The sequence below is a fragment of the Salvia splendens genome, chromosome 15, assembly GCF_004379255.2.
Source record: "Salvia splendens isolate huo1 chromosome 15, SspV2, whole genome shotgun sequence".
NCBI classification, from domain to species: Eukaryota; Viridiplantae; Streptophyta; class Magnoliopsida; order Lamiales; family Lamiaceae; genus Salvia; species Salvia splendens.
Window position 1 is genome coordinate 16,753,863 of NC_056046.1, and position 16,249 is coordinate 16,770,111.

At 34.6% G+C, this 16,249-nt stretch overlaps 2 protein-coding genes across 5 annotated transcripts; both read left to right on the forward strand.

Moving 5' to 3' along the window:
* Positions 1-480: 480 nt before the first annotated feature.
* On the forward strand, positions 481-4,270 carry LOC121769317. 2 transcript variants are annotated; one of them, XM_042166084.1, is made up of 9 exons: positions 481-624; positions 778-1,006; positions 2,337-2,424; positions 2,552-2,611; positions 2,953-3,015; positions 3,112-3,315; positions 3,395-3,506; positions 3,599-3,816; positions 4,002-4,270. In XM_042166084.1, the coding sequence occupies exons 2-9, from the start codon at positions 882-884 to the stop codon at positions 4,092-4,094; spliced, it is 963 nt and encodes a 320-aa protein (XP_042022018.1). In that variant the 5' UTR covers positions 481-624; positions 778-881; the 3' UTR covers positions 4,095-4,270. The 2 variants fall into 2 exon arrangements, with proteins under 2 accessions (XP_042022018.1, XP_042022020.1); XM_042166086.1 differs by having other exon boundaries at positions 782-1,006.
* A 1,076-nt stretch (positions 4,271-5,346) lies between these two features.
* LOC121768467 (polypyrimidine tract-binding protein homolog 3-like) lies at positions 5,347-12,369 on the forward strand. 3 transcript variants are annotated; one of them, XR_006043372.1, is made up of 18 exons: positions 5,349-6,143; positions 6,278-6,350; positions 6,678-6,744; positions 6,880-6,951; positions 7,044-7,120; positions 7,238-7,319; positions 8,022-8,145; positions 8,465-8,529; positions 8,599-8,648; positions 8,748-8,789; positions 8,881-8,932; positions 9,031-9,067; positions 9,165-9,178; positions 10,381-10,488; positions 10,606-10,749; positions 11,475-11,903; positions 12,049-12,095; positions 12,182-12,369. XR_006043372.1 is itself a non-coding variant. In XM_042164990.1 (17 exons), the coding sequence occupies exons 3-16, from the start codon at positions 6,688-6,690 to the stop codon at positions 11,862-11,864; spliced, it is 1,314 nt and encodes a 437-aa protein (XP_042020924.1). In that variant the 5' UTR covers positions 5,347-6,143; positions 6,278-6,350; positions 6,678-6,687; the 3' UTR covers positions 11,865-11,903; positions 12,182-12,369. The 3 variants fall into 3 exon arrangements, 1 of the variants encoding a protein (XP_042020924.1); XM_042164990.1 differs by lacking the exon at positions 12,049-12,095 and having other exon boundaries at positions 5,347-6,143; XR_006043373.1 differs by lacking the exons at positions 5,349-6,143; positions 6,278-6,350 and adding an exon at positions 6,568-6,586.
* The last annotated feature ends 3,880 nt before the right edge of the window (positions 12,370-16,249 follow it).

Consider the following 16,249-nt stretch of genomic DNA (forward strand, 5'->3'; position numbering starts at 1 on the left):
TTTTAAAAAATATAGTCAACTAATTATGTCAACTTTTTAAACTTAATAAAATTTTACAATTATTTTTTTATAGAATATATATAATAAATTTATATTATTTATATTGAGATAATAACTATATAAAACATAAAATTTGGTCAAGCTTTAGTTTATTTTATATAAGAGAGACATTCTTTTTATATAAATCTTTTTAAAAATGTAAATCATCATAATAAAATAAAATATAAAATAAAAAGGAAATTTTCGACATTTTTATATTTTTTAGAATACGTAAGCGTTAAACTTTTTTATATAAATCTTTTTAAAAAAGTAAAATTTGACATATGATATTATTTTAACAAGAGCTAACAAAATTATTTAGATTAAATATGGTAAATAGAAAGTGAAGAAAATATTTTTTAGAAATAAATTTTTTAACTATTAAATAGGGAATCCACTTGTCAACTATTTAATGATGTATTATAAAATGTAGTAGGCAAATGTTGTGTGTGATCCTTTCCGTTAGACGACGTCTGTGAGGAAACTGGAACATCAATTTTCAATCCAATACAACGTGGCCGCTCCTATTTCTATTCCGATTCCGACTCCGGCTCCGACTCCGACTCCGACTCCTATACGTTGGTGGTGAGAGATTCCTCCAATTGTTAATTCGTAGGAGATTACATCAATTTCCCAAACGATTTCTGATCCAGCCAATCACGCTGCGATTTGGTCGATTGCGATCCCTTTTTTCTCAATTTATGTTAATAAATTGCGTGTTTCTTCTTTGATGGATAGCTAGCTCATCAGTTCAATTCAACTTGAGAGGAGGTATTGTTATCCGCTGATCCACTCCAATCCAATCCAATCCAATCACTCCGTGTAGTCGTTGAACTTCCAGAATGAAGATGGAGACTTCTTCTTTCGCAATTGTGACTGCTCTTCTTCTTGTCGTGACTCAGTTACCTCTGGGACTCACTTTCTCATCTGTGGCCCCAGCATTCTTATGGTCGTCTCATCTAAATGGGTAATCATATTTCAAGTTTCTCCTTTTTGTGTATGCTATCCTAGTATTATCTACCCAGCCAATGTTTTGCTATATATTTGGCCATTAATTAGCAGGTCCTTGTATAAGTGTATATATATATGGTGTATTCATGACTAATTTGTTGGAGACTCCCCATAAAGACTATGGAAGTTGATGTTGTGTGGTCAGGACATCTCGGATATAGCATATGCTTAGTGGCTGTTCGGTTTGTTGGACAAAATAATCATGAGATACAATCAAGGATTGAGTTGTGAGATTATTTTAGTTGGAGGGGAGTGGCTATGACTAATTATCATATGATTATCCATCTTAGGATTGCGATGTGAGATTCAATCTCATGAATTAAACACAATAAATATTTAATCCCGAAATACAATCTTGCAAACCGAACAACCCCTTAATGTTTCAAAACCTACTAACTGGACTTTAGTTTGTCTCCAGGCACAATTTGATTTAGAGGGTGTTTTGCTGCGCGTTTCATATAAGATGAAGTATATTAGAATTATAAGTTTTTGGAACGATGAGATGATAAACTTATAAGATCTTATTGATGGTAAGGTTGGAATTAACTAATATATGATTTGTTTCATACCTTAAATTGTTCCATTCTAAGAAAGTTGCATCCCTTACTTTTCAAAGACCTTATGAACTCTTAAAATCTTATTTTATGAGCAAATAAGATCTTAAAAAGAACTTAGCCGCCAATTACTTTGAGGTGCTTACTATAACAAATATGGTCCTGTTTTAAGACCTGTCATGTGATCCTTCTTCAACCAAAACTGTAAATTGAGATCCTCACTTACTCCTAGTCTCCTACTAGATCTCACGGGTCCCTCTTTGTTCTTCAAGTTCTGTTAATTACATCTACTGCATAATGCTCACAATAAACTAACCTCTATACATTCTTATAAATATAGGTGCTTCTAGTTTGAATCCATAGGTATTCGGTCTATTTTTGCTTGTGGCCGAGTAATCCTGGTCATAGTTTGCCATTATAAATTAACTTCTTGTGGATGTATCTTCTTTTATGTTAATTTATCTCCACACACTTTAAATGTTCTGGAACTGAGTAAAGTATACATAGCTTGCCATTGTACTGGAAGATTATCAATTTAGTTAAGTTCATTGTCATGTCTGAATATTCTGATTACACTATTCTGCACAAGCTAATGAAAGTATTTGTTCTGAATTGTTACCCATGACCTTCCCACCCATTCCTTAGTTTTGTGTGATGATGTGCTCAAGGATCTTCTACATTAGGAGCTTTTCACAAACAATATTTATCTAAAGCTTTACAAACATGAAACAGGAAGAAAGAAATGGTTGATTATAGAATCCTCGCTCCTAGGGATTTAGCCAAATCTACAATGACTGAAGGAGGATGGTCAAAATACCTGGTATATCTACATCCTTGATTCAGATTTTGATATCAAATAAATCAGATTATTTAGAGTAAACTAGTATGAAAATATAGGTTTAGGTTACTGGTCGGAAGTATATAAATGGTGGTTTCATTCTATGCAGTGCTCAAGCGAGGAAGTGCAAGGATCCAATAACTTTGCCTTCCTTTTTATTGGATCAGAGGTATTAATGTTTTTTCTTCTCTCTTTTTTTCTTTTTTCCATTTTCATTTTGATGAATATCTGTGTGTACGTGAAATTGGATATCTCTTATGCTGATCCTGCTCTACACCCACATCCTTAAGAATATATTTTCTTTTGAATTGACAGTAATCTTAGTTTGCTAACTTTCTACTCTCACGCTAAATTAAGGGATATATATGAGCAGATCCACGTATTTCTTAAGAATGGCAAGCGCACTTACTTTTTCAAAAGAACTACAAAACATGTGCAACTTTCATGCCATTTGTACTGTATTATATCTTATTGAATCTTTTGACATGTATGATGTATCTCTTTATGCAGTTGCAATCTCTGGAAGTTTCCAGACCCGCGAAGACTGATCCAACACTTATTGACTTGCTTAAGGTTAATTGGTTTCCTCTTTACTTGAGTACTGTAGTTATTTATTTTAGCCTAATATCATTTGACACATGTAGCTAAAGTGTGACTACTTCATGACAGGACTCATTTTCCAACTCCAATTCCTCTGTGGCTTTTCCTTATGTAGTTGCTGGAGAAGAGAAAGTATCCATAGAGAGTTCTCTGCTTTCTGAGTTTGCTGAAACTTGTCAGCATAATTTTGGAGTCAGTAGAATTGCTTTAGTGGGGTCATGTTCTGTGGATGGTGAAAATTTTGATAAAATAAATGATGTTAGCTCGGTTAATGTAAGTACCACTGACAACCACGAAATTTGACTGTTTTTTTTCTGGTCCTATATAATGACATAGTGTAAATCACTTGTAGGACTACCTGAACTCAAGGATTGAAAAGTCTTCGGACGGGCACACTGATCTGATTGTCATGTGCCCTGGAGATTCCATGTTATCACAGGATAATGATCAACCACATTCTGAAAGTATGCTGTGTTAAAAAGATTATTATTGCTGTTGTTGCTATTATGTCGAGTGTGTAAATTGGAGTTAACTAACAGTTTGAGTACATATGCAGGCAACATTCTTTCTCAACTCCTAAATGCAGTGAATGAGATGGGTGCAAAATATTCGTTCCTCTACATTTCTGATCCATTTAGATCTGATGAGTATGTCTCACACAAGGGACTGGAAAGGTTCCTTGCTGAAGGTAGCGTGGGAAATGTCTCTGCTAATTCCACTGGCTGTGATGAAGTTTGCCAGATTAAGTCATCTCTTCTGGAGGGATTACTAGTGGTAAGTACTAAGTAGAGACCCACTACTTTGAATCTTTTGAAAAAGTTAGCTACTAAGGCTGGAAAGCTGAGTGTTATATTCTCTGCCTTGTTATATGTTACTACTCTCAGTTCACGCTATATTTTGGAATTTGTTGTATTAACAGTATATATTTGTCTCAAAGTCTGGGTTTATTATTTTTGCAGGGGCTTGTCTTGCTTATTATTTTGATATCAGGGCTTTGCTGCATGATGGGAATTGATACTCCTACAAGGTTTGAGACTCCAGAAACATCTTGATTCAGAAACCTGTGAAGGATTTTTGTTTTCCTGTAGTGGTGATGATTATGGTTATCTGCTATGTAATTTCTTTAGCCTCGTAGAGCTTTTTTATTTACGAGTGAACAAATAACATTCTGCTTGTGCACACTTTTTATGAGGGAGTAAGTTAGAATAATGGAAATGGCTTCCACGTAGGAGTTTGTCGAGCAAGTAGTCATGGTTTTTTACACTTCCATTTTCATTCTGTCTTGTTCGTACTTTTCCGCCCTTTATGTTCTTGATCCAGTGAAGCAATGAAGCTAAATGGAACCAATGGTGTTCTCACGACGACTAGTGGAGTCGCAATTGCAAGTGGGGGTGAAGGTATAGAAACGAGAGGTTGAACCTTGGTCGGGGTTGGATGGATGTCGGTGGGGCAGGAAACCAAAGGTTTCCGGTCGCACGACAAATAAACGCAGAGGCAACAACTCAAGTTGCTGCCTGAAGAGCTTTAGCTTTGCCTTGATGGAAGCAAGGGAGGCTTCTTTTGCATCGAGTCGATAAAAACAAGAAGAACGACGAACGACAAAACACAATGAAAAAATGAAAATTAATTATACTACTAGATACAAACTTAAAAATTCAATTTGAGGTAGTTTATATAGAGTTATTACTCTTTTCATTATGTTCGATTTTAATTTTAGGACCAAAAAAGTTATTTTAGGTAGAGGCATATATTTGTGATCAATTTTGAGTTTTAGTCTTATTTAGGCATATGTTTATAACCGATTTTGAATTTTAGGTTTATTTAAATTAAATTGTAGGCCACTATATTATTCTCAAGATTAATTTCTAGTTTAACATCAAATTGTAAATTGCAAGAAAAATGGCAAGTATGAGTCTGTGACTATATACTTGGTTCAAGTAATGAAATGCCAAAATTTGGTAAGAGAATTCTTTCGTATAATTTAGTTCTAGTATTAAGAAATTTGGTCCATTACTTTAGAACCGTACATTTCTTTCTTGATTTCGTTTTTTTGGCAAATTATTTTAGAATCAATTTGATCAAATAGTATTAAGAAATTTTGGTCCATTATTTTAGAATCACTTTGATCGACTATATTTAAAATATTTTGATTAAACAAATGAGTCACATAGAATATTGATAATGTTATATATTAAACTTTTTTAAGAAAACCTTCTAGTGCATTTAGCTGAAATCTAAAATAAAATAAATATGGACCAAACCAGAAGCTAATACATGTAAAAACAAATTTTAAACATTTGAGTTTAACAGGTACAAAGAAAAACGAGTGAGCAGGAAATTCAAAATGCAGGAAAAATATTGAGTTCACTTGGTTCGTAGTCGCAACATTAGCGATACAACTTTGTCCAAAAAAAAAACATTTGCAATATATAATTCGGAAACCATTGCAAACTCGAGAATAAGATTAGATGAAGAGATTGTTTTCTGACTCCATTGATTATATGTAGCCTTTTGAATTGAAATCCAAGCTTCTTCTTCCATCGCCGCATAATCAAAGACAAGAACAAAATAAAAAATCATAAAAATGACCAAGGCAAAGCAGAGAACATAATAAAATGAGAAAACTAAAATTCATAGTAAATGAAAAGAAAATCAGTTGGATTTGAAGTGAAAAGCCCGCTGATCCATCATCGCCGGCAACAGCAAGCTCCGGCGGCAGGCAGTCTTCATCGCAGTGGAAGCAGAGAAAAGACGACGACGGGGGTAGAGGGAAGAAGACGGAGCCACCAGCACCCGACATAAGGAGGGCGGCGTCCAATGCCCCAACCCTCACCCACGCCGCCCCTTCACCGCCCCCGACTGCTCAGATAAGATCAAGTAGATTGTGCCCTAGCTGCACTGCTGCCCTTGCTTATATAGAGCTCCCGATTACACGTCATCGTCTCTTTGTGGATTTACTTAAACACCCTTTTATACACAACCGCATCATCCTACCAAAATCAATTTGCTTTCCCCAGAAAACCTTAACCCTAGGCTACTCCCACGACTCCAATCCAATTGCTCCAACATCCTCTCCCTCCCTCCCTCCCTCTCTCTCTCAGGTAATTAATTCTACTCGTCGCAAACTTTGTCCATGCTTGTGCTGCTAATTTGATGCCGCATCGGTCACAATTTATTTGGAGGTGGAATTTGTCGCAATCTCTAAACATGTGCTGCACGTCGTGTATTCTTGCAGGTTTCTGTACATTGGAATGCTAATTTTGTTTCTAAAAGCTTGATTGAATAGGAAGACATCATTTTTCAATAAGGTAATTGAGTTCGCTGAAATTAATTATTTTCAGGCTATTACATGTGATTCGGGGGGTGCACGTATATGTTTTAAAGCCTAGATAATTGCTACTTATTTTTTCTTTGCCGTGCTTTATTGGCTTAGGCATGAGCTGCTATCCTCAGTTTCTCTTCTCCAATTCACAGCCTTTTCTTCCAATGCCTTGTTCTTGGGATTAACTTCATTCATGCATGTATAATTTGTCGTGTCATAGAGGTGATAGAAACCCCAATGCGTTCAAAGTGGATCCTTTTAAGATTTACTGTTAGAGATCTCCCTGTCACATATCTACATTTTGTGGTTTCAGGTCGTAGATTATGGCAGAGCCCTCAAAAGTCATTCATGTTCGTAACGTGGGTCATGAAATTGCTGAGGTATAGTAACATCTTCTTGTAACGTGCATACTGAATTAATTGGTTTATTACTTATGTTGCTCTGTTTATAAAAAAGAAACATGAACGAGCAGTTTTATTTGGGTAAGATTTAATGTTATGTTTATGCTTTTCCAGAGTGACTTGTTGCAGCTGTTCCAGCCATTTGGGGTTATCGCCAAACTTGTGATGCTTCGAGCCAAGAATCAGGTCATATTCCAGAAATATATGCTCAAGGAACCTTCATGTCTATATGGCGGAAATAAAACTGTCTGATATGGCTGTTCATATTTTAAGTGCAGGCCCTCCTACAAATGCAAGATGTTCCTTCTGCAGTAAATGCATTGCAGTTCTACAGTAATGTCCAACCAAGCATAAGGTAATTTGATATATAATGTGGTCTCTTTTGACCAGTTTCCCAACTTCAGTGCAGATCTCTTCCTCGTGTTATTAGGCATTATCTATTCTCTTACTGAATCTACTTTATACCTATCAGGGGCAGGAATGTTTATATCCAATTCTCATCACACCAGGAACTAACGATTATGGATCAAAGTTCGCAAGCACATGCAGACGAGGTGACTATTATGCACATATGACATTATTTCAAATTTTCAATGTTTACTGCATGATGTTCGCTAGCTTCTCTCTGCATGTTAAATGGTCTATGTCTTGTAATGATTACATGTTAGCGCGTGGGTAGAAGTCATAAAATTTCCAAAGCACACAATATACTTGGAACACCAATGCAAAGTGATTAAGAGAGTAGTTTCCCTAGAATTGAGCATACAACATTTCTGCAGCCAGGATACTTTTCTGATAATTGGATTTTAAGTAGCACCTATATTATTCAGTTGGCTTTTTCCATGGAATTCTTCAAAATTTGAAGATGCAGTTCTAGTTGTAACTAGCAGTACATGGCATCAAAACATTCATATCTGATGATTTGTATATATTTTACTAGCTTGAACATTAGTAGATTTTTTTATACCCATATCTTTAGATGATGTTTCCCACTTGTATTGCATTGTTATGGATGTAGTGATATTTTCCACTTGATCTAGATTTTGTTCCTATAAAGTGTGTATTTATGTGGATGTCTGCTTGATGTTGGTTATTCTAGCTCTATATCTTCATTTTCTTTTCTCTGCTTTATATTCTCTCCTATTCATTCCCTTCTCTTCTCTCTCTCTGCTGTCTCTGTGCTGGTTTGCTGTTGGGGTCTTCTCTCTATTCTGTCTCTATACTGGTCTGCTGTTCGGCTCTCTCTGGATACCCAGCCTAACCGAATCCTCTTAGTTACGATACATCACATGCTATATCCTATTACTGTGGAAGTGCTGCATCAAGTTTTTTCTCCCCATGGATTTGTAGAGAAGATCGTCACGTTTCAGAAGTCGGCTGGTCAGCATCTTCAAATTTTCTCTTATTCACTTTCTTAATTCGGTACTGGTTAAGGCGTATGAAGAAGTATGAAGAATGTCATATCTAAAATATATACAGTCACCCTTGATGAGGAATACCTCTAATCCTCTATATGGATTGTTTTCATTCCTTGCACTCAAGAGGGATCAATTTAATCAGAATTTGTTGTCTTGATATTTATTTTATTTCTTTGTTGTATATGAGTTCAAGATTTTTCAACCCTTACACTTCAAAAGCATTACTAAGTGCTAGTTAGCTATTTTGTACCTGATAGACTCCTATGTGGAGAACTGAGCAGGTTTTCAAGCTCTAATACAGTATCAATCGCATCAAAGTGCTATCTTAGCTAGGAACTCCCTTCAGGTATGCCGAGCTTTGAATTATCAGGTTGATTAACATCATTGCATTGAGACAGTTTGCATCTTGCTACAGGGACGAAATATATATGACGGTTGCTGTCAGCTAGACATCCAGTTCTCAAAGTGAGCTGACATTAAGATTCTTGCTCAATACATTCGCAATTTCCTGCGACTCTCTTCATTGTGTGCTACACATTTGACAATTGTTAATGCCTCGTGCAGCCTTGATGAATTGCAAGTGAATTATAATAATGAGCGTTCTAGGTATGTTTATAAGCTAAGCTGTTGATTATTTATCTATTCTTTGTAATTTTGCTGCAAATAAGATTGCTGAATTCTTGTTATCTTTTTCTAGGGATTTCACAAACCCTTCCTTGCCTTCGGAACAAAAGGGCAAATCCTCTCAAGTAAATCCATTCTCCTATAGTAAAAGCTTTGATGTAAAAATCATTTGCATTGAAATAGTATTCTAATTGGATATTGAATATTGTTCTTTTTATTGTAGCTTGGATACGGAGATCCAAGCATATATCCCCATGCAGGTGCTTAACTTATTTAATTAATTTACATTTTCTTATTTATTGGGTCTTTTTAAATCTATCCCCAATCCTAACTTCTCTCTATCTCTTCTCTGTTCAGTCGGATTTGCACAGGTGTGTACCTTGCTGTCTAATGGATGAAAATTATGTATTATTCCTTACACGCTGGTACAACTATAATTGCATTTCAATTCTGCTGGAGATGTTCCGATTTTATATTGAAGCGTGGCATATTGGACTTATAAATGCTTATACAATTGCCACTTACCCTGACCTTGCTAAATGCTAATAAAGAAAAACCTGCTTTGTGTATCAATTGCCTCCTTACATGAAGCAGCTTTGTCCCCAATGTGAAAGCATGGATATTCTTTTTATATCAGCCTTTGTGCACCATTCAGTTGCAGCATTGCAGCTTTCCCAAGATCCATCCCAACCTTCTTGGTGACCGGATAGGCTCATTCTAACCTTTGTGAGCAATCAATACAGATAGAAATTTATAATTCTCTATGTTCTCAAGTATACCTGTGACTGAGATAGGCTGTAGCAATCTTATGTCTAACTAACACTGTAATTGGCCACTAGTCCAGCTATGATCTTGTTCACAAATTGGGTGTTTTCATCACTAATAAATGCCCTTGAAATACCAGTATGAGCAAATACATGCCTATGTAAGAATGATGACCACTTGGTGTCATTGGTAGGATTTTTCTTAACTTCAACCATATTTTGATGTATAATTAACAACCGCCAGTGTGAACAAGTTACCAATGGAAGGAGGAAACAGCAAAATGAATTAGTCAAACATTAAACAATGCACTATAAAATATCATTTCTTCAATTGAGAACCAAGTTTGTTTCTTCACACATTTCTAGTACATTTTCTAAATTAGTCAAACAACTGCCAGAAATGGCCAACATGTATTAATTTCATAGCCTAGAAGTGTCTTATTTGCTAATTTGAAATAAACCGATCTTTCAAACGAGCCCTTTATTTTAGATATGAGAAAGGTGGTATTATTCTATGATATTGAACAACAGATCTTACAGAGTTACAAACCATCAAGGAAAATAATACTCGTTTCCTGACATAAGGCAAAGTGTTGTTCTTTTGATTTTATGGGGCAATAGAAATATGGCTATAACCATCTAGGAAACAATAATACAGCTCTTCTTTCTCTTTCTCTTTCTCTTTCTCTTTCTCTTTCTCTTTCTCTTTCTCTTTCTCTGTTTCCTTTATGGAAACTTCCTCCTTTTATGCTTTTTAATGGATTGGTTATATACTTATGCTAGATCTTGTCTTATTGCTTGAACTTTAGTTGGGCAATGCTGCGGCAATTGCTGCTGCCTTTGGAGGGGGTCTCCCACCCGGTATAAGCGGTACAAATGAGCGGTGCACAGTTCTTGTATCTAATCTGAATGCTGATGTAAGTTCTACCTGATTTTATTTATATCCCTCTTACAGAGAGACACATGCCAGATACATTTATGGTGCATATATGCCCAAGGTACCTCAATCTCTCGTTTCTTACCTTCTTTTACAGAGAATAGATGAGGATAAGCTGTTTAATTTGTTCTCGATATATGGGAACATTATTAGAATCAAACTTCTCCGAAACAAACCAGATCATGCATTGGTACAATTGGGTGATGGTTTTCAGGCTGAACTGGCTGTTCATTTTTTGAAGGTACGCAGAAATTTCTTCTTTACATGTCTTTGGTTGATTAACATCAAATTAATTATACAGTTTTACTACAAGGCTGAATAAATTGGACTTCTTCTTGACCTTATTATAAAAGTCATGATTTTTGTTATCTTTCAGAAGAAAAGGAAACATTTTATTTAGACTCTGCACATAATTTAATCTCTTTGTTATTTTTAGTTTCTTGACCTTCAGAAGCTGCTTTTATTATTATTATTATTATGCTAGTAAATGTGCTCTCTTTTTTTTTGCTTTATCTCTGATCTCCTGTACCATATTTAAGATGGCTAGGACTTGCATCTATTTTTACTGTTTGTCTCAAACATCTCTATCTGTTGAGTCAGATTCATAACCCTCATATTGTTAAAACATCTTTATTTACACCCTCCGTCCCACAATAAGAGTCACATTTTGCCATTTCGGTATGTCCCACAATAGGAGTCCTATTTCACTTTTACTATAAATGGTAGTAGGTCTCACATTCTACTAACTCACTTAACTTACATTTTATTATAAAACCAATATAAAAAAGTGGGCTTCATATTTCACTAAACCCATTATTCTTTACATTTCTTAAAACCGGTGCCGACACCAAATGTGACTCCTATTGTGGGACGGAGGGAGTAGTTGCTTTAGTATTAGAACCTGCTGCTATTTGCATTTTTTACTTTGATGGAGATGCTTGTAACTGGCATATGTTTCTTATATAGGGGGCTATGCTGTTTGGAAAGCGCTTGGAGGTTAACTTTTCAAAGCATCCAAACATTACAACTGGAGCTGATACGCATGAGTACTCCAACTCAAATCTCAATCGTTTCAATCGAAATGCAGCCAAAAATTACAGGTATTGTTGCTCACCAACAAAAATGATCCACATCTCAACTCTCCCCCAGGATGTAACTGAAGAAGAAATAGTAAATCATTTGGAAGAGCATGGAACAATTGCTAGTACAAAACTGTTTGAGATGAATGGAAAGAAGCAGGTTCTTGTCCTTTTTGAAAATGAGGAGCAGGCTACAGAAGCTCTTGTGTGCAAGCATGCCACTTCCCTTGGTGGTTCAACCATTCGAATTTCCTTCTCTCAGTTGCAAACCATTTGAGAAACTTCATTGCAAATTAGAGAGATGGACCCATAGACTGTACGTTTCTATTCTCGGTTGAATTCACTGTTATTTTCACATTGTTTTGCCTAATCTTGATGTATATTCTCATCTTTTAAGCCTCCTTTGTGATTATGCATTTTTTTCTTACAATTGAATGAAGCTTTTGAATCTTTGTTTGTAGCCAAGTTGAGTGTGATGCATATATACGAGGGAGATTTAGGGTGTTAGGTATATCTCTAAGCATGGTCTTGTTGCATGGGTTCAATTTTGTCATTCTTATTGGTGGTGTTCCTGATTTGAGCCACTTTTTTCAGGTGTAAAGAAGTAAAAAGGTGGGAGCCGCCCCAATTGAAATATTGCACCCCTCTCCCCCTCTCTTGTTTCCTTTGTTGTTTCTTTACTTGCAATGGACTAAAACTGTAGACTATAAATTTGAAGTGATTTTACAGTGGGTTGTGCAACTTTCTTTTATTCCCAAGTTGGATGGATGTCTTCTATCAAATTACATTTAACTTGCAATAGGTTATATGGTTTGCTTCCTTTGTAAAAATGGCCTTGAAATATGAACTTTGGTCGAAATGTGATTTTTTTCTATGAATTTTAAAATATTTTCCAAAAAATATGAACTTTGATTGTGTTGTCAATTTTTCACACTTTTATAATTTTGCAAAATAACAGGCATAGCAACATGGAAAGATGAAGTGACAAATGAATGTATTCAAACAGCATGGTGTTAATATTAGGATTAGTTTAAGTAGTCTTTAAAATTATGAAACTTTGTTCGAAATTTGGGATCTATTATCAACTTAAAAATTAGTTGGCAAAATTAGTCAAATCGGAATTAATATGGTATTTTCATACTGATAAGCATATAAGATAGGAAGCTCTAACTTAATCCAAAATCATGGTCAAAGGTAAAAGGGTTGACTCCCTATTATATGCTATTCCACACTTTCTTGTGAAATTGATGTGGGATCGTATCAATCAATCCCCCGTTTAAACCGAACGTCCACGGACGGCACACGCCCGGTGGCAAACCCAAAGCCACGGGGCCCACCATCCCCTTTGCTGCCCTTTTCCTTCGGGCCCATATTTTTTGGTGGCACCCCTTTGGTCACACCTACGAGTATCCCCTTTCCGTATCCGGATCCACGTTCACCGCACCAAATTGATAAGCATATAAGATAGGAAGCACTCTAACTTAACCCAAAACCATGTCAAAGGTAAATGGTTGACTCCCTATTATATGCTATTCCACACTTTCATGTGAAACCGATGTGGGATCGAATCACATACATAGTGGACTAGTGATGTAGTTGTAATGAAAAAATTATAATAACCATATATCATACATTCATACTCCCCTTCGTTCATGAAAAATAATTCAATTTGTAGATGACATGAGTTTTAATGAGAAATTGGTGAAATAAAAGAGATGGGTGAAAAAATAGATAAGGTAGGAGAGAGATAAAGAAAAAATAAGAGAGAGGAGGAAAAATATCAATAATGTATGAGGGAAAATTTCTATTTTTGTAATGAGACAATTCTTCGTGGACACCCCAAAATAGAAAAATGAGATTATTTTTTTATGATCGAATGGAATATACATTATACGTATGAGATTATAGGGCAAATTGCTTGTAAAGTTATGAACTTTCAACATAGTTTGATTTTTCCCGTGAACTTTAAATGTTGTATGAAAAGTCATCAACTTTATCGAATTGTGTAAATTTCCCATCCGTTCCGACCCAATAGATTTCCGACACAAATTTATCCTACGTGACACGCCGGAGGCGTGACTCGGCAAATGACAAATTTCGGGTTCAATTTGAATTGTGGAATTAATGCTACTTTTATGCTGAATTCAATGTGTAGAATTCGATTTGTAGGTTTATGTCGATTTGTATGTTGAATTCGATATGTATATTTTCCTTTGTTCTTCTTGTATGTTTGTGATAAGTCCAGGGTCAGAGATTGCCAAGTTAGAAGGGAAACAATCAGAATTAGTGGAGTTTTTCCAAGTCACACCTCCGGCGCGCCACGTTGGATAAGTAATTGTGTCGGAAATCTATCGGGTCATGTCAGATAGGAAATTTACACAGTCCCGCAAAGTTCATGATTTTTCATGCAACATTTAAAGTTTACAAGAAAAATCAAGCTATTTTAAAAGTTCATGACTTTACAGGCAATTTGCCCGAGATTATATAATGTACTAACAATGATATAGGTGTCATGAAATAATAAATAAACATATAACACTACATATTATACTTACATGTGATGAAAAATTATATACATCTGATAATTAAGTGTGCTTTATATAATGGAACATTGATGTAGTTGTAAAAGAAAAATCATAATAATCATATAACATACATTATACGTAAGATATTGGTAGAATAATTTAATAGCTGAGAAAAATAATAATTCCGTATATATATGAAACAAAGAAATAACTTGTCGATATATAATTTTCAAAATCGATTCAACAAATGTACTATAATCATGTTGAATTAACTTAATTAAATATGTCGATACAACTTCATAATAAAACATTGTACACTATGTAATGAAATGAGTAGATTGCTGTTTTGTCATTTTCAAAATTATTCAATGATTTAATAATTTCCACATGGATTAATGACACCTGTTAGATTTGAAAATTCAATCATCTTAATATGGTTATTTGTATACATAAAGATAGAGTTATTTTTTTTAACACACACTCCTAAAGTTATGTTATGGACAAACCATCTCTTAAAATGGATAATAAAGACCAAATATGATCCGTTAAATAAAACCTGAACCACTAAGATTAGATTATGCATGTCATTAGATTATCATGATTATGGAGTAAATTGATCATTTATATTTTAATCTCATCTATTTAAGGATAATTAATAGGGGTTATATATTAATTTTTTTCAAAATTGCTGATTTTTTTCGCCTAGGACATTTTATAAATTTGAAAATATACTTTGTTTATACATTGAAGTTACTTTATCATAATATTCAATTTATGTCAATATAATATTGAAGGTACCCCGTCACATTGTAAGTATATTAATCCCATGAAATTAAAAGAGGTTGTAATTAACAATATTACAAAATTAGAAAACATACTTCATCATAAAATTGAACTTACTTCATTATAATGTTAGTAAACATAAGTACTTATAGTGTATGTTCGGTATGCACTATTAATCAGTATTAAGTGTCACCCTTTAAATTGGTGTTCCGTTGAAAAAAATGGTGTCACCCTTTAAATTGAAGCAGGCATAACTAATGCAATTTGACTATTTTAATTAGACTATTCATCTAGCCTACTAAATCAATCCTAGATAAAGCCAATTCTATCAAAAAAGCCCATCTCTGTTGTATCATATATTGTTATCCACCATTATCTTATATGGTTAACCGAACGAGACCATATAATACTATTACGTTTCTCATGAAAAGTTGTTCATGTGAAAATATAAGTTAAGATTTTGTTAGAATATTGATAAAATTACATTTAATTTGATGTATCATATATGTAACAATAATTTAAATCGAGAGATTAAATTAATTTTTTTTGAATATTTTAGGAGTGTCGACTATAATTGAAAAGAATGTGTAGTTACGCCATTCGAAAATATACATCATTATAATATTGATTGTACATCATACAGGAGTACATCATTATAATTGGACTTAACATATGGTTGATAAATACTATTGGACTTAACATATGCTTGACAAATAGTATGACTTGGATCGTTATTGAGTCAACCTGATAACGATCCAAATAAGACTGACAATTTTCAACTTGGCAGGTACACACATAAAATTAATGGATTTGAGTAAAGCCTTATTGGGCTCCTGCCCTTATCGTGTTGACCTATTAGGAATCAGATAATTTCATATTATGTTCGGGTAAACTATTACTTCCTCCGTCCCAAGGAAGATGACCCCTTCCTTGGGCGGCACGAGAATTTATGCAACTTTATTTTGTATGTGAAGTGGGAAGAGTAAAGTAAGAGAGATGAAATAAGGTAGAGAGAAATGTGTTTCCATTTTTAGTAATGGACCGTCTTGGTTGAGACAAACCAAAAAGGAAAGTGGGTCCGACGGAGGGAGCAAAAAATAATTTCATTTTGCCATTTTGGGGCGCCCATAAAAAATAGTCTCATTTCAAAAATGATTTTTTTCCCTCATCTCTCTTACCTTTTCTCCTTTCTCTTATACTTTACCCACATTTTTTCCTTTACTCTCTTACTTTACCAATTTATCATTAAAACTTGTGCCGTCCACAAATGAGACATTTTTTTGTGAACGGAGGGAGTAGTATTATTTTAATTACTTTTATTCACATTTTTTTAATATGCTTTAATTTTATTCTC